Source organism: Rattus norvegicus, chromosome 7 (genome assembly GCF_036323735.1).
Source record: "Rattus norvegicus strain BN/NHsdMcwi chromosome 7, GRCr8, whole genome shotgun sequence".
Classification (NCBI taxonomy): Eukaryota; Metazoa; Chordata; class Mammalia; order Rodentia; family Muridae; genus Rattus; species Rattus norvegicus.
In genome coordinates this window covers 131,434,432-131,462,078 of record NC_086025.1, presented here as the reverse complement: position 1 = coordinate 131,462,078, position 27,647 = coordinate 131,434,432, and the positions used below count along the sequence as shown (strand labels likewise).

Genomic DNA, 27,647 nt, shown 5'->3' with positions numbered 1-27,647 from the left:
TTAGAAGGTGTGGTCTCAGTGAAGGAGGTGCTTCAATGGAGGCAGATTTTGACACTTAAAGCTTCCTGTCATCCCTACTGTGCTCTTTGCTTCTTGTTTGTGGTTCAAGAGGTGAACTTCATCTGTTCCTGCTGCTATGCCTTCATTCTGCCATCAAGGACTCCAACGCCCCCCTCCCCCATGGCAATCCTGATTAAACACTTTATTTTATAAGTTGCCTTCGTTATGGTGTTTTGTTTTGTTTTTTTTTAAAGCAGTACGAAAGTTTCTAAGATAGGCAGGGAGAACTAGTTTTCTTCAGGGATGCAGCCCCAATACACTACCCAGGCTCCAGTAGATGGTTCTACATCCATGCACATGTGGGCAGCACTAAGGGGCTCAGTAGGTGAAAAAAAAAGGGCAATGAAGTTGGGAGGTGAAAGTGACGGTGGAGGAAACGATGAAGGGCGGGGTTTGATCAAAGCACACAGTCTGTACATATGAAATCATCAAACAACACTTCTTTAATTAATATTTTGTTATTTTAGTATATATTTACACTTCTCTGTTATTTAACTAAGGTAATTTCTAAGTATTTCATTGTTATTAAAGTTTTATAAGTGGTATTTTCCTTATGGATGGTGTCGCCGTTGACTGCAGCCAACTTTAGTATGGCGAGTTTGAATCCTGCAAGCTAATTAAATTCGTTATTATTTTCTAGTATTTTTAGGGAGTCGTCAGTGTTTTCTATGTGTAAGGTCGTATTATCTGAAAACAGATCATTTTATTTCTTCTCTTATGATTTATATGTGACTTTTATTTCCCCTCTGATTGCTTTTTCTTCTCCATTCCTGTGGTGTGCCTGACTGAGCATCTGCCCCATTTGCTGAAAAAAAGGGAAAATTTCAGTTTTCACTGAGTGTGACCTTTGCTGTCCCTGTAAAAATATGACCCATATTGTGTAATTTACTTTTTACCTTCTTTAGCTCATATTTTTTAATTGCTTATATTAAGCTCTTGGATTTTGCCAGATGCTTTTTATACATCTGTTTTGTAGCCTGCACTTGTGGGGTGAAATCTAAAAAAAATTCATGAATAAGACCAATGCCATGTAGTTTCCACACTGTTTTATAGATTTAGGCCTTGTATCTATGTGTCTAGTCTCCATTGACTTTGTTTTTGGCTTAAAATATTTATCTATTTGTGTGTGTGTGTGTGTGTGTGTGTGTGTGTGTGTGTGTGTGTGTGTGTGTGTGTGTGTGTGTCTGTGTGAGGTGTGTGTTTTTGTGTGTGTGGTGTGTGTTTGTATGTGTGTGGTATGTGACTGAGCTTTATCATAGCACATGTGTGGAGGTCAGAGGACAGCCTGCAAGAGCTGATTGACCTTGGGAAGCTTTTGTGTGGACAACCGTGGTGTGGCTGCTGGGAGAGCATCCGTGAAGCTGTCTTGTCATGTTCAGAAGACACTGTTCCCAGTCCTCCCTGACTTCTGGCTCTTGGGATCTTTCTAGCATTTCTTCAGAGATGTTCTCTGGGCCTTGACTGGAGATGATGTAATGTAGAAGTCCCATTTATAGCTGAGTACTCCTTAGACACTTGCTCTGTGCTTAGAATAGTTGTGAGTGTGTTAACTACTGTCTTCTGTACAAAGAAACAGCTCTGATGAAGTCAGAAAGCTTAGCTTCATCTCTAGTGCCTATGAGCTCCTAAACTGTGGGTTCTTGGACAGCTCCCACACCATTGATTCTTGGCCAGATCTACAATTCCACCCATACATTCCTCTTGTAGATTACAACTTAAACTTAATTAGAAAGTGGTTGTTTACCCCCATAGCATTCATGCCAGCATAGCACCCACGGTATCTTTATATCCAGCCTTTTATCTCTGTGCTGGGGATCCAAACTTGGGCTTTCATTCTTCTTCCTCTTCCTCTTCCTCTTCCCCTTCCTCTCCCTCCTCCTCTCCCTCCTCTTCCTCCTCTTCCTCCTCCTCTTCTTTTTGCTCCTCCTCCTTTTTCTCCTCCTCCTCCTGTCCTCCTGGGTAATGGTTTTGGGTGAAAGTAAAACCAAAGTTAATTTAAAATAATAATTCCAACACCTTGCCATCTGGGTCTAACCTAGTGAACTAGAATAAAGGTAGAAAAGCTGGCCCTTCTGAAAAGTCCACTGGGTTTTGTCGTTAAACATTTGGTTTTGGTCCACTACTTTCAAGACCAGGCTCTGCCCAGCAGTGGATGACCAATACAAAACAAGCACAGTGATATTTTTGGAGGGTTTCTCTGTCTCCTAATTCTTTGTTTGAGGAATCCTCCTCCCGCCCCCCCATTTGTTCTTACCCTGCAGGTCTTCTGCTTATATATCATGGGTTCAGATTTTGTGTTTTTATGGGATTTCTGCATTTCCAATGTGCGTGTATCAGACTGTATCTATTTTTTTGGGCTTTTTCTTTGACTCTTTGTTTCTCTTTTTGTTTGTTTATTTTGTTCTATTCAGGTTTCTTTTTGTTTTATCTTACTTTATTATTTTTCATTTTTCTTTGAATGCCTGTGTGTTTTCTGGTGAGGGAGGGAGGGAGGGAGGGAGGGAGAGAGAGAGAGAGAAAGAGAGAGAGAGGAGAGAGAGAGAGAGAAGAGAGAGAGAGAAGAGAGAGAGCACGAGAGCAAGAAAAGATGTAAATTTGACTGGGTAGATATATGGTGAGGATCTGGGATGAGTTGGGGGAAGGGAGACTACAATCAGAACAGATTGTATGAACAAATCCTTTTTTAATAAAAAAAAGAAATTTGGAAAAAGAACAAAACACAGATAAGGAACATTTGGTTTGGTAAGAATGATGTCACTAAAGTCGAGATTCTTGGCTTTCCCTCTCCTGCACTTTTATCTTTACTTTGACTGGTGGATTAATTTTTTCAAAAGAAGACCTGATTTTTTATTTAGTTAGGCTACTCCTGTGGCTCTCTGATTAGTGTTGTTATATATGCATGCAGTTACTATTCCCCCATCATCTTCTCGGAGACCTCAAAGGTTACTGTTAGGAATAATAGAAAAACCTCAACATTTTAAATGTCTTATTGAGCACAAATCAGAGAGGTCGGGGGCCCCCAAATATTAAGTACATCTAAGACACACAAACTTTGTCTGTAGTCACCTGATTCAGACTCAAGCCAGAAAACACACATAGGAAGCTAGATGAGGCTTACTTCTAGAATTGGTTAATTAGTGATTAATAATTAACAGTTTAAAATTAATTAGAGGGGTTGGGGATTTAGCTCAGTGGTAGGGCGCTTGCCTAGGAAGTACAAGGCCCTGGGTTCGGTCCCTAGCTCCGAAAAAAAAGAACCAAAAAAAATAAAATTAATTAGAATTAATAATCTTATAGGTTCTGAGATAATGTTTATTGTAAAATAAATTCCAAGTTTTTCCTTTCCCAGCCTCTTCTCCTGGAACGACAACTCTGAGTCTAATTATTTATTAATAAATGCCTTGGCCATAGCTTTGGCTCATTCCCTGACAATCTCATAACTTATTTAATCCATTCAAACTATTCTATCTTCTACTTGGTTAGTTACCTCTCCTGTTTGAATCTAGTCTTTATCAAATTTGACTGTATACACAGCTTTTCTCCTCCTGTGGAAACAAAGACAAATCCTCTTCCCCAGTGTAACACATATCCTGGTTTCCATTCTGAGGTCAACATATCTTTAAAATATACAGGACTACTCAATTCAGCGGTTTTTTTTCTACTATCCAATGTCTCTCTTCAGCTGTTGTTCCTGTCTCATTAGCATTTAAAAATTTAAAGTTAATAAAGAACTATGTAATATATCTCTGGAAACCTTTATCACCCCTTTCTGTTTATTAAGCATACCTTTAAAAGTATGATTAGATCTTTCTTTTTCTTTTTTTTAAAGATTTATTTATTATATATAAGTACACTGTAGCTGTCTTCAGACACACCAGAAGAGGGCATCAGATGGTTGTGAGTCACCATGTGGTTGCTGGGATTTGAACTCAGGACCTCTGGAAGAGCCGTCAGTGCTCTTAACTACTGAGCCATCTTTTCAGCCTTATTAGATCTTTCTATAATTGTTTCTCCTGTAGGATTGTGTGGTATACTTGTAATATGCTTTATGTTATAATATGCAAAAGCTGTTTCATTTTACTAGAGACATATGCTAGAGCACTGTCAGATATCCCCACAATAGCCATAACTTCTAATAAATGTGTAATTATAGAATCTTCTAAAAACTAAAAGTAGTTACTCATTGAAATCCTGAATATATGTCTATGATAATTTAATTTTCCAAACTCTGCAAAATGAAACACAACTATTAATCAAATTTCATTTGTTTGGGTACCTTTTGGGCTACTTCATGTAGGTCATGGAGTCTGGTTATACAAAGAACAGGTAGGACATTTCTTTATAATTTCTTTGGCTTGTTGGCAAGTGATAGAAAAATCTTTCTTCAAACTTTGCTGTTTACATTGTGTTTCTTCAGGCATTCTGAGACTTCTAGCACATTTACTATTAATAGCTGATCAATTTCATTATTACCTTGTGCTAGAGACCCATCTGGGATCTGATATGTATTACATACAGTGAATGATTTCTATTTCTGATTACTTTTTGTAGCTGAATAAATAGCAGAGTTAATTCTGAAATCATCTGTAGTAAGTTCAATGGTTTCAATATGTAAAACAACTCCTTCTATATATTGAAAGTCAGTAATTACATTAAGAGACCGAAGAAAATCTAATAATTCTATAATAATGGCATGCAGCTCTAATTTTTGGACTGACTCATAAGGGCTCTGAGCCACTTTACTTATTTTTTCCTAACTTATAACCAGACTTTCCTGATTTATTTGCATCAGTATAGAATGTAGGGGCTTAAGAAATTGGTGTCCTTTTTACTCTACAAACACAGGGGAATTCCAAAGGGTTGGTAGATTCTTTAATGTGTTGAACATTTAGCTGCTTCTATTCTGTATGAGGGAGAATCCAACTAGTTCTTTTCATAAACTGATGTCTCTTGCTTTTGGAATATTTGTTGTTAATCTCTTCCAAAAAGTTACTGCAAGCTCTTTGCCAGTGTTTATTTTCTGCCTATCATGAGACAATTTCAGCATTAGTAAAGAGTACCGCAATTTCTGCTGGATCTATTCTTGCTAATTGATGAAGTATCATTTTTCCTTTCAGAATCAATTCAGAAATCTTTTCTGCATAGGTCTTTAATCTTTTACTCTGTATGCTACAAATATTCATTCTAAGATATTATCTTCTTTCTGCATAAGAATTCCAGTGGAAAGTGAGTAGAGGGCAAAATAACTAAAACATAATCCAGCTTTGGATCCAAACAGTTCACATGAACATCCTGTAATTTATTCTCTACCAGAACTCATTCTCTTTCAGTCTCAGCTAATATATATATCATATATATATGTATATATATATGATATATATATTATAATATAATATATTGGTTTATTTAAATCCTTATCACTTTTTTTTCTTTTTTTCAGAGCTGGGGACCGAACCCAGGGCCTTGCGTTTGCTAGGCAAGCGCTCTACCACTGAGCTAAATCCCCAACCCTCCTTATCACTTTGTAAGGTTTGAAATAAATCACTTAGCTCTTGAGTAGTTAATACAATTATGGGACATAGCCAGTTAATGTCTCCCAACAATTTTTGAAAATCATTAAGTGTTTGTAATTGATTCCTCCTGATTTGTACTTTCTGTGGTCATATTTTCTGTAAACCTATCACATATCCTAGATAATTAACAAAATCTCCTATTTGTATTTTTCAGGAGTCATCTGTAGTTCCCAGCAAGGCAAATTTTTCTTTACTTCATCAAACATTTTTTCCTAAGGCATCTGCACCTGAATTAGCCAGTAAAATAGCATCCATGTAATGCTAAATGTTAGGTTGAGGAATCTGTTTATGAATTATATATATTGGCTGTTCTACAAAATATTGGCACAAAGTAGGACTTCAATATTCTTTGTGGTAACACTTTTTAACAAAAATCTCTTTATTGGATAACTATTATTTCAAGTAGGTACTGAAAAAGCAAACTTTTCCCGGAATATCATGCTCATGCAAAGGGATTGTGAAAGTAAAATCTTTAAAATAAATTACTTAGGCAATAAAGAAGGCAATGGGATACCAGGCTGTAAAGAGCCTATTGCCTGAACCATCTTATTTATGGTCCTTAAACCTGTTAACATCCTCCGTTTTCCTGATTTGTTTTTTTTTTTTAAATAATAAAGACAGGGTAATTCCATGGGTTGGTAGATTCTTCAATGTGTTGAACATTTAGCTGCATCTGTACCAGTTGTTCCAGTACCTCTAATTTTCTGATGTCAAAGGCCATTTTTCCAAGCACACAGGTTTGTCAGTTAACTGTTTTAAAGATAGGGCATTTGGTATCCTGAAAGACCAACACCTGTCATGTCCTGCATATATCCTTGTTAGTCTATGACTGTTCTTGATAATTCCTTGTTAGTCTATGACTGTTCTTGATAATTCCTTGTTAGTCTATGACTGTTCTTGCTAATTCCTTGTTAGTCTATGTCTGTTCTAGCTAATTCCTTGTTAGTCTATGTCTGTTCTTGCTAATTCCTTGTTAGTCTATGTCTGTTCTTGCTAATTCCTTGTTAGTCTATGTCTGTTCTTGATAATTCCTTGTTAGTCTATGACTGTTCTTGATAATTCCTTGTTAGTCTATGTCTGTTCTTGCTAATTCCTTGTTAGTCTATGTCTGTTCTTGATAATTCCTTGTTAGTCTATGACTGTTCTTGATAATTCCTTGTTAGTCTATGTCTGTTCTAGCTAATTCCTTGTTAGTCTATGTCTGTTCTTGATAATTCCTTGTTAGTCTATGACTGTTCTTGATAATTCCTTGTTAGTCTATGTCTGTTCTTGATAATTCCTTGTTAGTCTATGACTGTTCTTGATAATTCCTTTTAATATTTTTCTCAGAAGACTTCTTTATCTTGTGGTTTGTTTTCTATTGCTGCAACAAATCACATCCCATAAATTAATGGCTATATTAGCCACATATGGACTTAATTTTCCTATTTGTCCTTCTGTCTCGATACACTCAATCCCATCTTGCATTTTCTTTTACCGGAGATAACATTCCAGTCCCTAAATGCGAAATATTCACCTCTTGAAGAAGCCAACTGGATGCTAATATTTTGGTGAAATTATTGTTACATCTGCCCCTGCGTCTACTAAACCTTCAATTTCAATGCTATTTATTTAGGGTGTTTCCTGATGGCAAAGGTAATGAGACCCAATGTCAGCCGTATTTCTAATCCATTCATCTCTTGGTTCTGATTTTGCCTTTAAAGTTCTAATCACCCTTTTGCATTCTGAATTAGAATTTTCAGAATTAGAATTTTTAAAAGCCAAAGATTCGATTAATATTTGTCTGATTCTGAATCTGATAGTATTCTATTTACAGCTGGAGTCAATCTTAGTACCTCCAGCCATATTTAATTGTTCTATGGCCCTAGATTTCTCTTTCTACCATGTTTGCCATTGTAACTGAGGACCAGTTTCCAATATTGCTATTGCCAAATCTTTCTAGTCTTGATAATTCTTTCTGAGTTGCCCATTAATTTAATATCTGCTTCATATAGGGTGAATGCATACGATACAAAATAATTGCTTCCTTAAATCTTCTCAAATCTAATATGGCTATAGTATTACATTTAATTTCTTTATAGCCTGGGGGGGATGCCTGTCATCTGCTGGTACTTTTTGTATAGTAACTGGACAAACTAAGCCTATTTTTCTAACAACCTTGGGCTGCTACACTTCAGTTTCTTCATGAAGTGGTACAGTAGGTTCTTGTCTAAATTCCTCTGTCTGTGTCTGAGTACTTTTCTCATTTTCATTTGTAAGTCTTTCTATACCTCATCAATCTACTTTTCATATTTGGCACAGAAACTACTATGTCTATTAAGGATAAAATATGAATTACCAGACTGATCATGAGTATAATCAGAATTATGTCAATCTCAACTATGTTGTTTGCCTTTTCATTTTCTGCTTCCATTTTCAAGCCATCTAAAGTAGCGCTATACAGCACCTTGTATTCTGGTATTTCCCATCCTTGAAGACTTCTCAAGTCTGATGGCCTTCCAGTTTTTCTGCAGCTGGCATGATTTCTCTGTCCATATGTGTTGCTGTAAAATTACAAAAAAATAAAATGCTGTCTTTTATCCTCAACTAGGTCTGGCACTGCAGTGCCCAAAGACATCTGGTAGACATATTCATCGCAGTCAGCAAAGCCTCTCACTGGCCCTGCTCCACCCCATATCACACTGCCGAAGGCCCCTCTCTGAGCCTGACAGCAATCCCTCCACCCATCCAGCTCCCAAGGCAGGCTGCCACGCCAAAAGCATACATCCCAATTCTGTGGCGGCCTAGTGCCACACACTCTCCCAAACTCAAATCGCCACAAGAAAGAACACACAACACAATAACCTCTGATCCAATTGATAAGATATCATTGCCCACCTAAGCATACAAAGCCCTGTACACATCCATTCCTTAATAGTCAAAAAGCTTGAATTACCCAAGATGCAATCCACAGACCACAGGAAGCTCAAGAAGAAGGATGACCAAAATGTGGATGCTCCTACTCCTTCTTAAAAGGGGGAATGAAAATATCCATAGAAGAGGATATGGAGGCAAAGTTTAGAGCAGAGACTGAAGGAAGGGCCATTCAGAGCCTGCCCCACATGTGTCCCATATATATACAGCAGCCAAAACTAGATAAGATTGATGAAGCTAAAAAGTGCATGCTGACAGGAAGCAGATATAGATCTCTCCTGAGAGACGCATCCAGAGCATGTCAAATAACGAGGTGAATGCTAGCAGCAAACCACTGAACTGAGAACAGGACCCCCTTTGGGGGAATTGGAGGAAGGATTGAAAGAGCTGAAGGGCATCGCTTCTCGGCCTTTTGGCTAAGATCAAGTGTAGTATCTGTTCTTATCAGAAAGAGCTGAAGGGGCTTGCAACCCCATAAGAACAACAATGCCAGCCAACCAGAGCTTCCAGGGACTAAACTACTATCCACAGACTATATACATGAACAGACTCATGGCTACAACTGCATATATAGCAGAGAATAGCCTTGTTGGGGCATCAATAGAAGGGGAAGCCCTTTGTCCTGCCAAGACTGGACCCCCAGTGCAGGGGAATGTTGGGGGGTACGGTGTTAATGGGGGTGGGTGGGTGGGGTGAACACCTGTATGGGGGAGGGAGAGGGGATGGGAGTTTATGGACAGGAACCAGGAAAGGTTTGAAACATTTGAAATGTAAATAAAGAAATATATCTAATAAAAAAATTTCATAACGACCTGTAAAGGTACAGAGTGGAATCTTAACATCAGCCTCCATGTTCTCTCGGTGGCTTCCTCCTTTACCTCTCGTCCAGTTTCCTCCTTCTCTAAAACTTTTCTCCTGCCCATCCCTCCTTCTTGTCCAATGACAGGCCTCGTTCTAACTTGTACTTGACTACACCTGCGTGATGACATCATCCTACACATATGATCTTGCCCCATGTTGGGCTCCAAATGTTTTTAACAAAATCCCATTTTTAAAAAAATTTTACCAATGAAAATTCTGGAGCCAGATGCTGGGGTAAAAGCCTGCTAGCTTAGAGAGGCAGAGGAAGCACCCAGCTGACCTTCCTCTATAGCTGACATCCCAAAACAAAGTTCTATGTCTCCCTCTATCCATCCTTTTGACTTCCTCTTACTCTTTATGCTTTTTGTTCTACGTTCATTCCCTTTCACCTGGTTTCTAGCTCTGCCTCTTGATTTATGGTTGACTTTATTTAATCCTGTTTATAACAATCCGAAAGTTCTTGGATTAAAGGCATGTGATAGGGCCAAGCCACACCATACCTGGAAACAGGTCTTTACAGTAAACAACAGAATCTTGGGTTTGCGGTGTGATCAAATATCCTGCCACACCATCTTTGCTTGGTACTGTAATGGCTTAGTTGTTACTCTAATGGAGTCAGTTGTTCTGTTGAGTGTCAGTTGGCCCGAATCTGTTTTATAAATATTGTTAAAATGTAAGCTAATAGACTTTAGTAAAACACACTGCTCTTCACAATATGATTTGGCTTCATTGCGATTTTTGTATCATAAAGCTTATGGCTTTATATTTTTAGAGGTAAAGTTTTTAGCTATTTCTTTTATTTTTAATAGTATAATATAATTACATTACTCCCTGCTTTCCTTTCCTCTGTCCAAACCCTCGCATCTATTTCTCCTTATTCTTTTAAATTCATGGCCTTTTAAATTACTTGCTGTCGCATGCATATACATATATGTGGGTACATATAATTTCCTAAATATAATCTGTCCAGTCTGTATATTGTTACTTGGATGTAATTTTTCAGGTCCGACCACTTGGTATTAAATAAACAATTGATGTGCTCTTCCCCAGGGAAGACTATTTTTCGGGCTCTCAGATTCCTTAGTTGCCTGTAGTTCTTTGTGTAGAGTGGGGTCCTCATGGTCATTCCCTCCTCCATTTGTTTTCTAAAGGTAAATATTTTTATGAAAGAAAGAATGAGCTGAATTTACACTAAGCAGTTCGGGTCAAAATAATAGTTAACTTTAATAGTAGGGATTAGATAATGATATAAACGTCTGACTTTTAATAAGAATCGGCAGGAGGTCTGGAGGCTTGGCTCAGCAGTTAGGCGTGAGTCTCTCATACCGTTCTTGTAGAGGACCTCGATTACACTCCCACACTCATTCAGGGGGCTCACAGCCTCCCATATCTAACTCCAGGGGGTCCTAATCCATGTGGTCTCTATGGAACTGCATTCATGCTCCTAACCCTAACCCAATGCACACATACATTTTTTTTCCCTTTTTTCCGGAGCTGGGCACCGAACCCAGGGCCTTGTGCTTGCTAGGCAAGCGCTCTACCACTGAACTAAATCCCCAACCCCTTGCTTTATTATTTTATCTTATCTATGAAAAGTCCTTACTGTGAAGAAGCTCAGTTAGCGACAAACTCACGATCCTCCTGCCTCAGCTTGCTTTGAGCTGAGGTTATAGGCGTGTACCGTCCTGCCCAGCTTCTTTGACCTCCCACTCCAATCTCACTTTCATTCTTTATCTATTTCAATCTCATTTCCTCTATCTCTTTGGAGATAGGGAGGGAGGGTCTTGCTGTGTAGTCCATGCTAGCTTCCAATCCGTAGTCCTCCTGCCTCAGTCTTTCAAGTGCCAAGAGTACAGGTTTGCACCACCACACCTGGCTAATGTTCTTTATCTCAGTGGTTTATAATTAGTTTCTCCATCTTTTTTTTCCCTCGAATATCATCTCCAATAATATGCCAAATTTTATAATTAAAAAAATAACTGGCACATAGTTTATTTATTTATTTATTTATTTATTTATTTATTTATTTATTTTTTCTTTTCTTTTTTTCGGAGCTGGGGACCAAACCCAGGGCCTTGCGCTTGCTAGGCAAGTGCTCTACCACTGAGCTAAATCCCCAACCCCAGATTTTTTATTTTTAATACTCTATTAATTTCACTTTTAATTATGCATCTTGTTCTATTTTTATTATATCTAGTTTGTTCATCTTTTTTGGTGTATGTGTAAGTGAATGTTCACTTGTGTGTGGATATGTGTACCTCTGGATTTATGTGTGTGAGGGGCCCAGAGTTCAAAATTCTTTATGAGCTATCTACCTTGTTTTTTGAGGCAGAGTTCTTTCACTATTACTTGGGGCCCCTGGCTGGTTAGGTGGCCATTGAGCTTCAGGAGTCCACCCGTTTCTAATTCCCTAGAGCTAGGATTATAAGTGTGCCACGCCAAGCTTTTTGTGTGGTTGCCGGGGATTGAACTCAGGGTTTTGTGCTTGCAAGCACTCTACAGACAAACCTGTCTCCAAGTATTCCCCTCACTTTTCTCAAGCAGCTGAGAATGGCCTTGAACTTGCTACCTGGGTCAGTCTGGCTTTGAGCTTGTGATCCTCTGTACTCCAGGGGGAGGGATAACAGGCATGTGCCACTGTGATCAGTGTGTGAGATGTTGGGGATCAAACCCAAGGCTTGGTGAATGCTAGGCAGGTACTCTACCAGCTGAGCCGCTTCCTGGGCTCAGGCTTTGTTATTTTTCCAAAGTTTAGATTTGAACATGTAGACATTTTAAGTTTGTTTATTAATAGGTACTTAATGATACATTTTGTCTTTCTTGAAGGCTTTGTTGCAGTGCTTCATAGCTTTACAATGAAACATTCTTATGTCCACAATAGTCTACACTATTGAGCCTTTGCTGACATAGGATTTTCTTTCTTTTTGGTAAAATTGTCATTAGAACATTCACTAAGTCTTCATGGGTAGATTCCAGATATCCCTAGGTGACTATTGCATCTCCCCCCCCTCTTTTCTTTCTTTCTTTCCTCCTCTCCTCCTCCTTTTTGGTGGGAGCAAGGGAACTCTGAACCTGGAGCTGTGTACTTACTAGTCAAGCATTCTACCACTGTGCGTGTTCCCAACGTCTCTCCGTTCACCTCTGTTATTTTGCTATCATATATTATTCTACTCCGTGGAAAACTATCTTCACGTTCCCTTCCAGCCAACAGACTATAGACTTTCCAAATAAAAGTCCAAAATCAAGAAATGCCCACTATGCCTTGGAATGATAAGATTAGATCTCAATAAACCTCAGAAGAGACCCCTCTGCCCCCCAATATTTGACACTGTGTGATTTAGGGATGTATGAGAAGAGAATATAATTAGAAAACTTTACACAGTTTACTACCTAAAGCAAATACTTTCTCAGGGTCCTCTTCACAGCCGCCTTCACCTCCTTGTTTTTCAGGCTGTAGATGAGGGGATTCAACATGGGCGTGACTGCGCTGTACTGCAAAGACAAGAGCAAGTCCAGGGAAGATCCAGAAGGGGGCATGAGATAGCAAAGAAAGCCGGACCCGAAGAACAAGGTCACTGCGGCAAGGTGGGAGGAGCAGGTGGAGAAGGCTTTGCTCCTCCCGGTGGTGGAACTGATGCTCAAGATGGCGGAGACAATCCGGGCATAGGAGAAGAAGATAGGGATAAAGGTCCCCAGCCCGTGCAATAAGCTGGAGCAAAGCAGGACATCGACGGTGATGGAGATATCCGAACAGGACAGAGGGAAAAGAGCAGGCAGCTCACAAGTGTAGTGGTGAATGGTTTGAGCCTCACAGAAGTCCAGGTTCACAGCCAGGAGCACGATGATGGTTGCATTGAGAGAGGCCACGCCCCACGAGACTAGCACAAGCCGTACACACAACTCATTTCTCATCACCTGGCCGTAGAGCAGGGGATGGCAGATGGCAGCATAGCGGTCGTAAGCCATGACGGAGAGCAGGCAGGCTTCGGTACCAGAAGAAAAAAACACGAAGAAGACCTGAGCCAGGCAGCCCTCTATTGAGATGCTTTTCTTCACAGACAGGAGGTCCTTCAGCAGCTTCGGTACCGTGACGGTTGAGAAGCAGAGATCTACAAACGACAGGTTGCTTAAGAAGTAGTACATGGGAGTGTGGAGGTGGGAGTCAGCCCCGATCACCAACAGCATCATCAGGTTCCCCGTCATGGTGAGGATGTAAATCCCCAGGAACAGCGTGAAAAGTAGAGCCTGGATCAGGGGGTCGTCAGAGAGCCCGGTGAGCACGAACTCCGTGATGCTGCTGTGGTTGCTCCAGGCCATTTGTGATTATTTCCTTGGAATAAAGTGGAAAGCGGGGTGAGGTTTTCTAGGCCTTTCTCCCTGTCATGTAAGGCACCATCTTGTGTGTTTCAACATTTCCCTCTCCCTTGTCTGACTTGGAACAACGTCATGTCAGGTTGCTTTCTGCGTACATCGTGGGATGAGTTTCATCACTTTTTTGCGCATGGTTCAGAGAGCCCCATTTCTGCTCCGCAGGGTTTACCAGACATGCAGTACTGCGGGATTATTTATACACTCCATGCTCTAGTGTAGCTCAGAGCCCTTCACTCTCATTGCACCTAAAGAACTCTGTTCCACACAGGACAGTGGCTGTTCCCAAACACCCCCCCCCCCCACTAACCCCCTTCCCGGTTCAGCAGAAGCCACAGATTTTTACTTACCAGCACATGACATTTTGTTCACATTATAACAATTGTATCCAGAGGACTTTCTTACTCTTATTTGTTCTCAGGACAATTCTAGGAAGTATTTGAGGCCCGGAGAGTAACTTTTATTGTACCCTTTCGAAAAGTGACACTGAAGTGGCGGAGTCAGGAAAGATACGCCATCGTTGTTTTCCTAATTCTTAGTCTAGCATTTTAGGTGCTCTCCCCATGAGTAAAGACCGATTTTCCTACAACAATATTCTGGAATTTCCCTCACCCACCCTAGCTTAATTTTCAGTCATTTCCGTCTCTCTTCTATTCAATATTTTTGAAGCTTGAGGAAAATTTTATTAGAATTTAAAAAGAAAAACCCTAGGACAGCAAACTGTAGATCTCCGAAGTCTCCAGAGGAGGGAGCTGGAGGACGGCAGCCATGCTGTTTGAGTTAGGTATGGACGAGCGACCACATAGCAGGGGGGAAAGTTTTAGAGAGGGTGGAAACCCCAAATGTTAAAGATTGCCTAGTCCCTGGCTAGCATCAGAAAGAAAATGAGGAGAAGAAAAAGGATAAATCACACCTTTCTGATTTAGAACTTTGAAAGGGGGGTGGACAGATAGACATTTTTTTGTGGCTCTGGACTGACTGCACAAAGGACAGGTTTGTTTTGTTTTTTGATTTTCTGCCCTTCCTTGCCCTGTCCCGCCCCATTCTGCCCCACCCTTCTTCCCTTCCTTCCTTCTCCTTCCTTCCTTCCTTCCTTCCTTCCTTCCTTCCTTCCTTCCCCCTCCTCCTCCTCTTCCTCCTCCTCTTCCTCCTCCTCCCCTCCTCTCTCTCTCTCTCTCTCTCTCTCTCTCTCTCTCTCTCTCTCTCTCTCTCTCTCTCTCTCTCTCTCAAACAAATTCTGAAAGTTCCCAAGCAGGCTTTGGGTCTTTATTTAGCCCAGGGTGACCCTGACTTCCTGCTTCTCCTGCGTTAAAGCTGGAATTAGAGGCATGTGCCTGGACCAGGTTTTCCTTTAAACAACAGGAAGCTTTTCTCTGGTGGCTTGGCTCCTGTTGTCCATTTCAATGTCCTTTTATATTCTAGAGATCCAAACTAATATATGCCTTTCAGTATCAACACAACATCTTGTTATTTCCTTCCTCAAATACAGCTTAAATTCTGCTCCCAAGAGCAGTCAAAGCTAAAGAGTGTCTCAGATCCCCGCCAAGGTTACCTGTGAGTGTCTCCAAGTAGAGCGATGTGTGCGTACCTTCAGCTGCACCCAGAGATGCCAAAGCTTGGACATCTGTAGTCACGGCTTCTGAGGACGCTGCACAAATAAGTTTATGAACATTGTTGAAAGCAAATGTTGTACTTAAGGTTTATATAAGCAATGTGAGGTGATAATATTTGTCCCATCGTTTTCGAGGATTTGGATATTCTAAAACTGTTTGTGGGTGAAGCATCCACCATGACTAACTATTTTACTTTTAGTCACAAGGAGAAGCCAGCGCAGGGTCTTTTGGGGAGCCTGAAGCCTCACTCAAAAATAACGTAGCGTGTCTGGAGGATCTTTTCTTGTAACATTCATGTTTTGTATGGATGAAGGAATCAATCTTTTTACGTCATATGATTTTTAGAAGCATTTCAAAGAAAGGATCCAATCTTCCTCATCTTAAAGGGCATCTCAAATGGATCCCAGAGATATTTTGTTTTATTGTAACTATGTTTGTGTGTATGTGTATATGTGTATATGTGTGTGCACATAGGTGTGTGTGCATGTGAAGGCCAGAGGTCACTGCATGTGAAGGCCAGAGTCACTGAGTGATGTCTTCCTCTACTGCTCTTTATTTTTTGAGGCAGGCTCTCTCACTGAACCCTGAACTCTCCGATTCAGCCCGAATGGCTGGCAAGTAAGACTGGGTACCTCCCTGTCTCCATCTCTCTCGTGCTAGTTTTATGGCATGCACCACTGGTCTGGGAATTTTAAGTAGGTGCTTGGAATCAACCATGGGTCCCCATGTTCACGTAGCAAGCACTTTACCGATGTAGCCATTTCCCCAGAGCCTTGATTCTAGGGATTTTTAAAATTTAAAATAAATTTTACCACACAATATACTCTGACCAAGGTTTCTCCTCCTGCATCTCCTCCCAGATCCTCCCCTCCCTACCTAGCAAGCTCCACGCCTTCCTTCTCACTCTTTCTAGAAAACAAGCAGGTAAATAACCAACCAAACCAGAATGAAACAAAGCAAACAACAGGGAAAAACAAAAACAAAGAAAAAGCATAAGAAGTACATGGATTGTGTATATATACACACACACACACACATGTGCACACTCAAACCCATAAACATGCACACACACTCACTCTCAAACAAACCCATAAACATGTACACACACACACTCAAATCCATAAACATGCACACACACTCTCAAACTAATAAACATGCACACACACACACTCAAACAAACCCATAAAAATATACACACACTCAAACTCATAAACATGCACACACACACACTCAAACAAACCCATAAACACACACACTCAAACTCATAAACACACACACTCAAACGCATAAAAATATACACACTCAAACAAACTCATAAACACACATATACACACACTCACACAAACCCATAAAAATATACACACACTCAAACTCATAAACACGCATGCACACACACTCAAACCTATAAACAAGCATACATACAACATGCAAACTCTCAAACAAACCCATAAAAATGCACATGCGCACACACACACACACACTCACACACACACTTTATCTCAAACAAAGGTATAAAAATCTAGACACCCAATCTTATAAACCCATAAACACACACACACTTGTACAAAATCCTTAAAAACACACAATCAAAAAAAAACATAATTTATAAGCAAAAGTCCAATAAGATTTAAAAGAATGCCCAAGCAGAGAATTTCGAGAAAATATCTCCCAAGGAACCACTGAGTTCACCTTGTGTCGGCTGTCGGGGAACCACCAGGTTGCTTCACAAGGGATGAGCCAGCCCAGGTGACATTCTAGGGATTTTATAATGACCATGCACATTTTAGGTTCTCCTAAATTCTGGATAACAAATTCTAAGCAGGCAGAATGCCTCAGGTTCCACTCACTATTCTGAGTGAAAGACTTCAGCCTAATTTTATCCTGACACTTAAGACTCATGCCAGATTTATTGAAAGAAGGGTGAGAACTAAAGACTGAAGTTTAGTAAGAAACGATTAAGAGTAAAAATTAGAGAAAGAGGACTTCAGAAGGGCCCTCGATAGTCTCCCACCCATTGGTTGTTTGGAGTTGTTTTTGGAATAAGAAGGTGGGTGGAGCATAGGTTTAGAAGGTCAGCCTGGACAACTTAACCCAGCATCTTTGCAGCTGGGAGGAAAATGTAGTTCTTATTTAGGATGAAGATATCCCCACCCATTTCCTGTGCTCATCCGTACTATTCACACTGTCTCCGTGGTTAACATATCCATGGTGGTTTTAATCACAGAAAACCTTACTAACAGGGGTTCTGTGCAAGCGGGGGGAGAAGCAGCTAATGGGTTCTGATGTTCTTGTCGCATTCTAGAGAGAGGTTTTCTGCAATCTTTTGGGGTCCTAAAATACGGAGGGACTTAGGCAAAAGCTTTAAGATGTTTCTTCCCTAAGTCATGCAGTGAGGGGAGAGAGACCTTTCTGAGAAGCTGTCTGGAGCATTTGGAACAGTGACATGTTTAGAAACAGACCACAGAGGTTAACACAGGGAAGGAGAGGGCTTACCAAGGGCTGGGATGTACCCATCTTTGGCTGCAGGAAGTAGGATGCACCAAGCAGGAGATTCTGTGTCTAGTGTTGCGGGGATGGATCAGGGGTGGAGGAAAGGATGGTTAGCAAAGTTAAAAGTTATTGCCTTTCAGAAAGAAAGATTAGGAGGAGCACCAGCTATCCAGCATACAGTACCATGCTTCTGGAATCTTCTGGAGGAGGAAGCCTCTTCACACTCTGGCTCTCCTATGAAAGTCAATGCACTGTACGTAAAGTCTTCTATGGGGTGGGAAGGGAGGGAGGGAGGGAGGGAAGGAGAAAGAGGGAGCGAGGGAGAGGGAGAGAGAGAGGAAAGGAAGAGGGGGAGGAGGAAGGAGAGAGGGAAGAAGGGAAAGGAGAGAGAAAAGGGAGAGGGAGAGGGAGAGGGAGAGGGAGAGAGAGAGAGAGAGAGAGAGAGAGAGAGAGAGAGAGAGAGAGAGAGAGAGAGAGAGAGCGCCTTGTCACAAGAGCATTGTTTTGGGAAAAGCAGGTCTTTGCCTTCTGCCAACAAGTGTTGGGTTTAGAATGCCCTAAAAACACGTGAAGTGCTACAACATTAAGATTGTTGTTCTCCTGGAGCAGATAATCCTGCAGTGGACCCTAGAGTGAGGTCATTCTGCAGGGCAAACACTAAGGAAAACCACCCAAGAGGCCGATATTCCATGCAGCACCCATGTCTTTACAACTTCATCACATGATCTCGGATCAGGTGAGCTGTCACCTCTCCCTGCTACTCTGAATATTTATTCCCTTCGAGATGTTCTGAATGCTGTCATTTTAAGAATGTTAGTTAAGGAACTCTCTAGCAGAACCAATCAGAAGGTCATCTGTGCTTGTGTATAGGTTGTGCTTGGCACCCAGGGGATGCTGGGCCCGTATCCCCGAAGTCTCAGACTGAAGCCAATGTCTGGACTCACTAATTACACAGTTCCTCATTAGCCAGACAGGAAAGCAATGGGAGAAAAGGGTGTTTGAACTCTCCGAATTAAGACAGCGGTTTAAAGCCTGAAAGAGAACTGATGGAGATTAGGGAGGAATAAGAAGGTATCTTTTTAGGAAATTAGTTCTCAACCAAGTTTATTTTCTTCCTGACCACACGGGAACTAAAGTGCTCTTTAGGGAGATCAAAGTGAGCAGAGCTAAGACACATTACCGAGCGCCATTCACTTTTCTTATGTAATAGCCATCATATAGACTTCTCTTTATTATTATTATTATTATTATTATTATTATTATTATTATTATTATCATCTAATTCCTCTCATTTAAAGAAAGCGTGTTAACTTTCTCTGTTTTGTTTCAACATATCTATAGTTTGACTTATACAAGAAAAACCAAGTTAAGGTTATTGAAAAAAGGATGAACTCAAATTATACTTCCCTATCTCTTTAACCCGGGTATTATTTTATCCCAGCTATGCTATTGTATCTCACTATGTGGTGGGTAAATGGTGCCTTCCAAACAGTGCCCCCAAGTCCTAATATGCAGAACTTGTAAAAGCCATGGAAAATTTTATTAAATTAAACTAAAGATGTCGTGATGAGATCATCTTGGATTACCCTGCAAGCCCTAAATCCTAATGTCAGGTGTCCTCACAATGGAATAGATTGAGGGAGAAAATTCTAGAAAGGGAAGAGGGCAGTGTGGCCATGAAGGTAAAGATGTAGCCAGTTGTTGACAGTTACCAGAAGCTGAAGAGGTACAGAACATGCAGCCCCTAGGGGCCTCCAAAGGGACAAAAGCTTTCGAACTCCAGAACCACGAGAGAATACATTTCCATTGTTCTATGCAGCTAAGAGTCTGTTAATAGTAGCTCCAGAAACTAAAGTAGAAAATTTTGCCACCAGACATGGGATGTTAATGTAAACTATATTAGAAGCATTAGAATTAAGTAATGATTAGATACAAGAAGAATTCTGAAGCCCAGGATAGAAAGACTTGAATTTTCTTAAAGAATCTGAAATATGGCTGCTCAGAGATATTTTAGTGAGGGTCAGTTTGAACTGAGGGGCTCAGCAAAGGCAGCTTCTATTGTGTTAGAGAATTTATGTTTCATTTTGACCACTGTTGGTAGGAATATGAATATTGAAGTTGCTGCACGAGACATACTTTTCCCCCACTGGACACTGGAGAAAAAGAAAATCTTTATATGTGGTCCCGTAAATTTAGACGGGTTATGTTCTACAGTTGCTAGGAAAACTAACTTGTAAGTAATGAACTTGTATACTTAAGTAAGGACATTCTGAAAAGAGTTGAAGGTAGGTCCTGGCTTCTTCTTGCTGAGTGTTGTGGCTTGAATATTTGTGTCCCCTCAAAAATTTGTACTGAGGCAGTTCCAAATGCAACAGTTTCCACAGTTGGGGCTTTTAGCAAGTGGTCACAGTGTGGCAGGATCTTACTGAAGATCTGTGAGAACTAGCTAAGTCCTCTCTCCCTTTTATCCTCTTCGATATTTTAGGACAGAGTATTTCTTTAAATTCTTCTCTCATACATTACATCCCAAACATAGTTTCCTCTCCTCCCTCTCCTCCTAACATGCCCCCTATCTCTCCTCTCTCCCAGATCCACTTCTGTTCCATTTCCCTTAAAAAAAAAAGAGTAACCCTCCCAGGGATATCAACTGAACATAGTATAAAAAGTTACAGTAAGTCTAGGCATGCACACTTATATCAAAGCAGGACGAGGTAGACTAGTAGGAGGAAAAGGGTCCCAAAAGCAGGCAAAAAAGTTAGAGACACCCTCACCCACTGTTAGGAGTCTCACAAGGCTAGCATGCTACACGACCATAAAGTATATGTAGAGGACCCAGCTCAGACCCACACAGGGTCCGTATTGTCACGTCAGTCAGTCTCTGTGAGCCCCTGTATCCTTCTTAGTTGATTCTGTGGGCCATGTTCTCATGGTGGAGAATTTGTAAAGACTGTGGGACTTTTAAAATTATTTAGATCTTGGGAATGAATAAGAAAGTAAGGGTCGAGGCTCAATGTGTTTATGTGTCAAGTTGACCAGGGGGTCAGTTGTACCGTCTGGTTTGTGTGTCAACTTGACACAAGCTGCAGCCTCAGACAGAGGAGACTCCCTCGAGAAAATGCCTCCGTGAGATCCAGCTATAAGACATTTTCTCAGTTAGTGATCAAGGGTGAGAGGGCCCATTGTGGGTGGTGCCGTCCTTGGGCTGGTAGTCCTGGGTTCTATAAGAAAGCAAGCTGAGCAAGCCAGGGGAAGCAAGCCAGTAAGAAACATCCCTCCATGGCCTCTGCATCAGCTCCTGCTTCCTGACCTGCTTGAGTTCCAGTCCTGACTTCCTCTGGTGATGAACAGCAATGTGGAAGTGTGAGCTGAATAAACCCTTCCCTCCCCAACTTGCATCTTGTTATGACGTTTTATGCAGGAATAGAAACCCTGACTAAGACAATTGTCTTCATGTATGTATTATTTTAAGAGGTTTCTAGTATATTACCTTTCCATACTACTCCTCAAATGTCCCTGTATCTTACATGTCTCTTCCTATATTCCCTTCCAGTAACCCATTACTCCTTCCCTTATCCACTTGATCCTCGCACTTCAGACCCTCATCCATCCATAAATATCTACTTCTCTTCCCTTACAAGATCTACCTGTCCTGTTTGGTCCTTTCCTTTATATCTACCCTCTGAGATTCTATGGACTGTTAGGTTGGCCATCATCGATTTAACAGCTCATATTGACATATAAGCAAATACACAACATATTTGTCTTTCTGGGTCAGGGTTACCTCACTCAGAATGATTTTTTTCCCTACTTCCAACCGTTTACCAGCAAATCTCATGTCATCTAAAAAAATGGCTGAGTAGTGAAAATATACCGGTTTCTCCATCTAGTCTTCTGTTGAGGGGCATCTGTGTTGCTCCCCACTTTTTGTAATTATGAATAGAGCAGCAATAAATATGGCTGACCAAGTATCTCTGTGGTAGGATGAAATGTCTTTTGGGTGCATACTCAAGAGCTGTATATCTGGGTCTTGAGGCAGATCTATTCCCATCTTCCTGTGGAGTCAACCCGAACTCCACGTCCTTGCCAGCATGAGATGACATTTTTCTGTTGCTCTTAGCAATCCTGACAGATGTAAGATAAGACCCCAAAGTAGTTTTGATTAGCATTTTTCTGATGTCGAACATTTTTAAATGTGTTTTTATACATTTTAAAAAAGCGTTTCTTAGTCATTTGCCCTTCCTATGTTGAGAAGTCTCTGTTGAGATCTGCCCTCCATTTTTAAATTGGATCATTTGTCTTCTTGAGATCTAGTTTCTCGAGTTGTTTATGTATTTTGGATAGTAGCTGTTAAGTCAATGATGACCAACCCACAATCTATAGAACCACAGAGGGTAGTATTAAGTGAGGGACCAGAGAGAACAGGCAGATCTTGAAAGGAAAGAGAAATAGACTTTTTAGAAAGTGAGGTTGGTTAACCTCTTTTCCCTTTCCGTAGGGTGCCGATCTGTCCTGTTGACAGTGTGCTTTGCTGTGCATAGCTTTTCAGTTTCACGAGGCCCCATTTATTAATGGTTGATCTTGGCGTCTGTGCTATTTGTGTGCTGTTCAGAAAGTCTTTCCCTGGGACAATGTATTCTAAGCTATATCCCACTTTCTCTTCTATCGGGTTCAGTGTATCTGGGTTTATTTTGAAGTTTTTAATCCATTTGTAGTTGAATTTTGTGCAGGACGAGAAGTTTAAGTCTACTTGCATTCTTCTACATGAAGCCATCAGTTTGACCAGCAGCACTTGTTGAAGATTCTGTCTTTTTTCCACTGTGTATTTCTGGCTTCTTTATAAAGGAAAAGCAGATGTCTACAGGTGTGGATTTATGTCTGGGTCTTCAGTTGGATTCTATTGACCAATGTGTGTGGTTTAATGATGATGCCATGCTGTTTTTATTACTATAGCTTTGTGTATAACTTGAAATTGGTGATGGCATACCTCCAAATTATTTAGGATTGTTTTAGCTATCCTGTTTTGTTTGTTTGTTTGTTTGTTTGTTTGGTGTGTGTGTGTGTGTGTGTGTGTGTGTGTGTGTGTGTGTGTGTGTTTCTATATAAAGCTGAAGACTGTCCTTTCAAGATCTGTGAAGAATTGTTTTGGAATTTTGATGGGGATTGCATTAATCTGTAGATTCAAAATGACAGGATGGCCACTGCTGCTAGGTTAATTCTATCACTCCACGAGCATAGGAGAGCCTCCATCTTTTGATGTCTTCTTTAAGTTTTTCAACGACTTGAAGAAAGTCACTGAAAGTGTTTGACTTGCTTGGTGTTACCCCAAGATATTTTATATTATTAGAAACTACTGTGAAAACATTCCGCTGATTTTTTTTCTCAGTCTGTTTTTTGTTTGTGTATAGTAGGGCTACTGGGTTTTTGTGAGTTGGTTTTATATCCAGCTACTTAGCTGGACGTGTTTATTAGTTCTGTGAATTTTCTGGTGGAAGTTTGGGGGTCACTTATGCATACTATTGTATCATCTGAAAATAAAGATATTTTGACTCCTTTCTTTCCAATTTGTATCTTTTTTTTTCCTTCAGTTTTCTTATTGCTGAAACTCTTGCTGAGACTTCAAGTACTATATTGCACAGGTATGATGAGGGTGGACAATCTTATCCTGTTCTTGATTTTAGTGGAATTGCTTTGTGTTTCTCTCCATTTGAGTTGATGTTGGCTATGGGCTTGCTGTAAACCGTCTTGACTATATTGAAGTATGTCCCTTGTACCTCTAATTTCTCTAGGACTTTTAATCATGGAGTAGTATTGGATTTTGTCAAAGACCTTTTCTGCTAATGAAATGATCATGTGCTTTTTGTCTTTCAGCGTGTTTATATGGTGGATTTTATGTATTTATTTTCATATATTAAGCCATCCCCTCATCTCTGGGATGTAGCCTAGTTGATCATGGTGAATGATCATTTTCATGTGTTCTTGGATTCAGTTATTGAGCACTTTTGTATTTGTGTTCACATGGGAAATTGGTCTGTAATTATCTTTCTTTGTTGGGTCTCTATATGGTTTGGGTAACAGGGTAACTGTGGCTTCATAAAATGGGTTGAGCAATATTACTTGTGGGATATTAATGACCAGTGATTGTTATATTGATCCTTCTTAGTATTGCTGTCATGGTGGTCTGATTCCGGGAAGCTTTTCTTGAGTTATGATGGGTAATTTTGCAGGGGAATGTTTGTCTAATTTGGAATTAATTTGCTTTCAGAACTTGGCATATATCTGTGGGATGATGTCACAGGTGAGGCAGGTACAAGATAGAAGGAGGCCTGTCATTGGATGAGAAGGAACGATGGGCAGGAGAAAAGTTTGAAGGAAGAGGAGGAGCCTGGAACGGAGAAGGAGGAAGAGACAGGAGGGACAGGGAGAGGAGCCGAGGGACAGCAATGGAGGCTGACATTAAGGTTCTGCTCTGTGTATTTACAGGTTGCTATTACGATGACTGGAGAACCTTTTCTGTTAGATGTCATACATGCTCTCTGTACCTAGATTGGTGTAACTTTCTATAATTTGGGAAGCTTGTCTGGCTTCGTAGAAAATGTTTTCTCTACCAGTAGAATGAAATCCTTCTTCTATGCCCATGATGTGTTCTTTCCATAGTGCCTTGTATATCTTGAAAGTATTGATCATACCTTCTTATTAACTTAGCTTTGTCTTTGCTCAGGTTATCCAGTTCCTCTGCCTTGTCTTCAGCTCAGGTCTTGGTTTCTCTGCGATCCGTCCTATTGGCAAAACTCCGCGTGGAACCCTTGACTGGACGGATCGTGTTCTTTGCCGAACTTATTTGGTTGTTCTCAGAGTTTCTTCTTAAAAGTAAATCCCCCCCTTTCATACTTTGCACTGACTTTTAAATTTCACTTGGTTATTTGTTTCTCTTCTCTTGGAATTCATTCAGGAGTTTATTTGTGTCCCGCTTGAGGCCTTCGAATACACATATTATTCTCTTGAATTATTTGTCTGGCATTTCAACCTTCCATTGTCACTGGAGGAAATCACTGGGGGACTAGTAATTTATTGGGGAATTATGTTGCCTTAGTTTTTCAAAGTGTTTGCTCGTGTGCATCTAAAGTTAGGTTATTGGTTGATTTAATTGGTTTGTTTAAAAAGTTTTATCTATCATTTTAAAAAAAAACCCTTTTTATTTAGAGGGAGATATTTGCAATGCTCGAGAGGGACTGTGTTGTTGTGGAGTTGAGGTGCTTGCTCCTGTCAGACCTGGGACACCGGGATCAATCTCCAGCACTCCCTTGGAATTAGACTCTTGTCTGTAAGATTATCAGTATCAACGAATATGTCCACGTTTAAAGTACAGCAAGAGTCAAATAAAAAGTTGGTCACCCTCTAGTTGCCAGTTTTTAGGCAGTAAAGGGGCACTGATGGGAATGTGTGCAGCAATACACCAGTTCCTGTAGGTGTGAGGGGAAAGAAGGATGAAGTCAGGATAAGACCGGTGAATAGAATTGGGTTGACGCATGAGGAGGAGGAAAGAGGAGAAGGAAGGAGGAGGAGGATAGAAGAGAAGGAGGAAGGAAAAGGAGGAGGAAGGAAGAAGAGGAGGAAGGAAAAGGAGGAAGGAGGAGGAGGAAGGAGGAGGAAAGAAGAGGAAGAGGAAGGAGAAAGGAGGAGGAGGGAGGACAAAGGAGGAGGGAGGAGGAGGAAAGAGGAAGGAGGAAGAGGAGGAGGAGGAAATGTACTCAAAAGAGGAAAAGGTTGAGGTAGTCTTGTCTGAAGGTTGACTGAAGAGAGAGGTGAAAAAATAGAACTAAGAGGTGCACGTCAGTTTCAGTTCTCAGGAGGGTTAGGTGCAGAGATCCCCAAATCAGGCCAGTCTGTGCTCTCTGGGAGCAGCAATGGTAAGCGTACAGGGAAAGAAAACACCCAGGACAGGAACTGGGCAGGATAGAGCTGCCTTGCTAGGTTGGGCAGGAATACAGGAAGAAGAAGGGGAGAGAGCTGTGTTGGGGTGTGGAGTATGAATTCCACGTGGCTAGATCCAGTTTGCAGTCTGAGTGTTCCCTAGCCTGAGAAGTGTGTGTCATGTCTGGGCAATCAGTTTGACTCTGGACCTTTCTCTGGGAGACTGGGTTATATATATGGCTGGCCAGTAGGAAATTCTTCAAAGATGCTTGTCTTGCTTCTGAAGGGTCCCTCAGTATTCAGTTGCCAGTGCTGGCCCTGCCCTGTGCAAGCCTTCACTGTCTGGCATTTTGCCTGAAACTGGTGTTTAAGTTTCCCTGAAGACTGGCTGCCACAGGTCGTGCATGGGGAGAGAGGGCTCTGCAGCCTGGCAATCAGTTACTGGGTGCTAACAGATTTAGTTTGGGCTCTCGCCAGATACACCGAGCTTCCTGAAGGTGCAGTTCACCACGGGTCACCGGCTGCTGAGCCGACCATTCATCTGCTTTTCAAATGTCACGCAGATGCCCTGTGGCTGAGTGTCCCGTGTAAACCCTGCCTTACTTCTGCCGCTGCCTCCTTGTTGGAATCCTTTCTCTTCTGCTTTTAAAAATGTCCAAGGCTGGAAAGACCATGCTACTTTTATGAACTTATCTTGAAAAATTTTTTTGATTCCTTCCTTTTCTTCCCTCAGAACCATTCCACATACCCCTACCCACCCTCCTTTAAACACATCGCCTCTTCTTCTTATAGCATGCGTATATGTTTATGTGTTGGTCTGCGTTGTCAGCTCCGCTTCCAGGGACGCCTCTTAAGGCGGCAGATTTCAGGGAGTTTGACCCCACACTGCCGCTGGAGCGGGTGCAGGCCGTAGGGAAGCGCCCCTCCCACCATACACATATATACACATATATTCCTAAATCTAGCCTGTTTAGTCCTAAATGCTCTCTGTGTGTATGTTTTCTGGCCGGACCATTTAGCACCGAACAATTGGTGTCCCCTTCCATGGGGACGGCCACCCCTCCCACTCCCAGCTCTCCTCAGCTGCCTTTAAGCCTTTAAGGGCTTTCCCCCATCCACTTTGGGATGTCCACTGGAGTCCTCCTGGCACAGCTCACGTTCAGGAAGTCATGTTGGTGAGACTTCATGGCTGTAGCTTCTGACATTCCCAGGAGACACAGCCGCACATCAAGCTCTCTGAACCCTGAGCTGTCTGTCCATCTGACTCACCTCTCTCAGCAGTGCCCGGGGCCGAGCTACTGTCTGTCTGTAAGGGGAGCTCTCCCACACCAAACGAACGCCTCTGGAGCCGACTCTGGATTCCCTCTCCTGCTTTGTAAAATTCTCTTTTAAGTATTTGTATTAAAGATACAATTTTTCATGCACCGTCCTCCTCTTTTGATAGTTTTTACCCAGGGTCCTTCAAGGAACGGATGCAGACTGTACCTGGGTGTGGTCAACCGCCTTCCTTCTGTCTGTATCTTCATCTCTTCCTGGGCTGTAAGAATTTTTAATGTTTTCAACACTTTCTGCTCCTTTTTGTAGAATTATCATCATATATCTTATTTTATACACCCGTGTTTGCATATGTATGTTTTTATAGCGTGTGTGTGTGAGTGTGTGTGTGCACATGTGTGAGTGTGTGTGTGAGTGTGTGTGTGAGGTGTGTGTGTATGTGTGTATGAGTGAGTGTGTGAGTGTGTGTGTTTGTGTGTGCATGTGTGTGAGTGTGTGTGTGCATGTGTGAGTGTGTGTGTGTGAGGGTGTGTGTGTGCATGTGTGAGTGTGTGTGTGAGGGTGTGTGTGTGAGGGTGTGTGT

At 41.2% G+C, this 27,647-nt stretch overlaps 1 protein-coding gene and 1 pseudogene across 4 annotated transcripts; one reads left to right on the top strand and one right to left on the bottom strand.

Moving 5' to 3' along the window:
• Nucleotides 1-1,842: 1,842 nt before the first annotated feature.
• Or8s10 (olfactory receptor family 8 subfamily S member 10) lies at nucleotides 1,843-27,588 on the bottom strand. Of its 4 annotated transcripts, none has more exons than XM_039078920.2 (5): nucleotides 27,275-27,588; nucleotides 15,328-15,423; nucleotides 13,323-13,737; nucleotides 8,080-8,176; nucleotides 1,843-2,015 (listed from the first exon to the last, which is right to left on the bottom strand). In XM_039078920.2, exons 3-5 carry the CDS (start codon nucleotides 13,722-13,724, stop codon nucleotides 1,891-1,893), a joined length of 624 nt encoding a protein of 207 aa, XP_038934848.2. In that variant the 5' UTR covers nucleotides 13,725-13,737; nucleotides 15,328-15,423; nucleotides 27,275-27,588; the 3' UTR covers nucleotides 1,843-1,890. The 4 variants fall into 4 exon arrangements, with proteins under 4 accessions (XP_038934848.2, XP_063119443.1, XP_006242382.1 ...); XM_063263373.1 differs by lacking the exon at nucleotides 27,275-27,588 and adding an exon at nucleotides 27,059-27,157; XM_006242320.5 differs by lacking the exons at nucleotides 1,843-2,015; nucleotides 8,080-8,176 and having other exon boundaries at nucleotides 12,744-13,737.
• LOC120094029 (U2 spliceosomal RNA) lies at nucleotides 8,943-9,044 on the top strand (annotated as a pseudogene).
• Nucleotides 27,589-27,647: the final 59 nt, after the last annotated feature.

Coding starts and splice junctions, on each gene's coding strand:
- Or8s10 (XM_006242320.5), bottom strand. CDS start 13,724: ATGGCCTGGAGCAACCACAGCAGCATCACGGAGTTCGTGCTCACCGGG.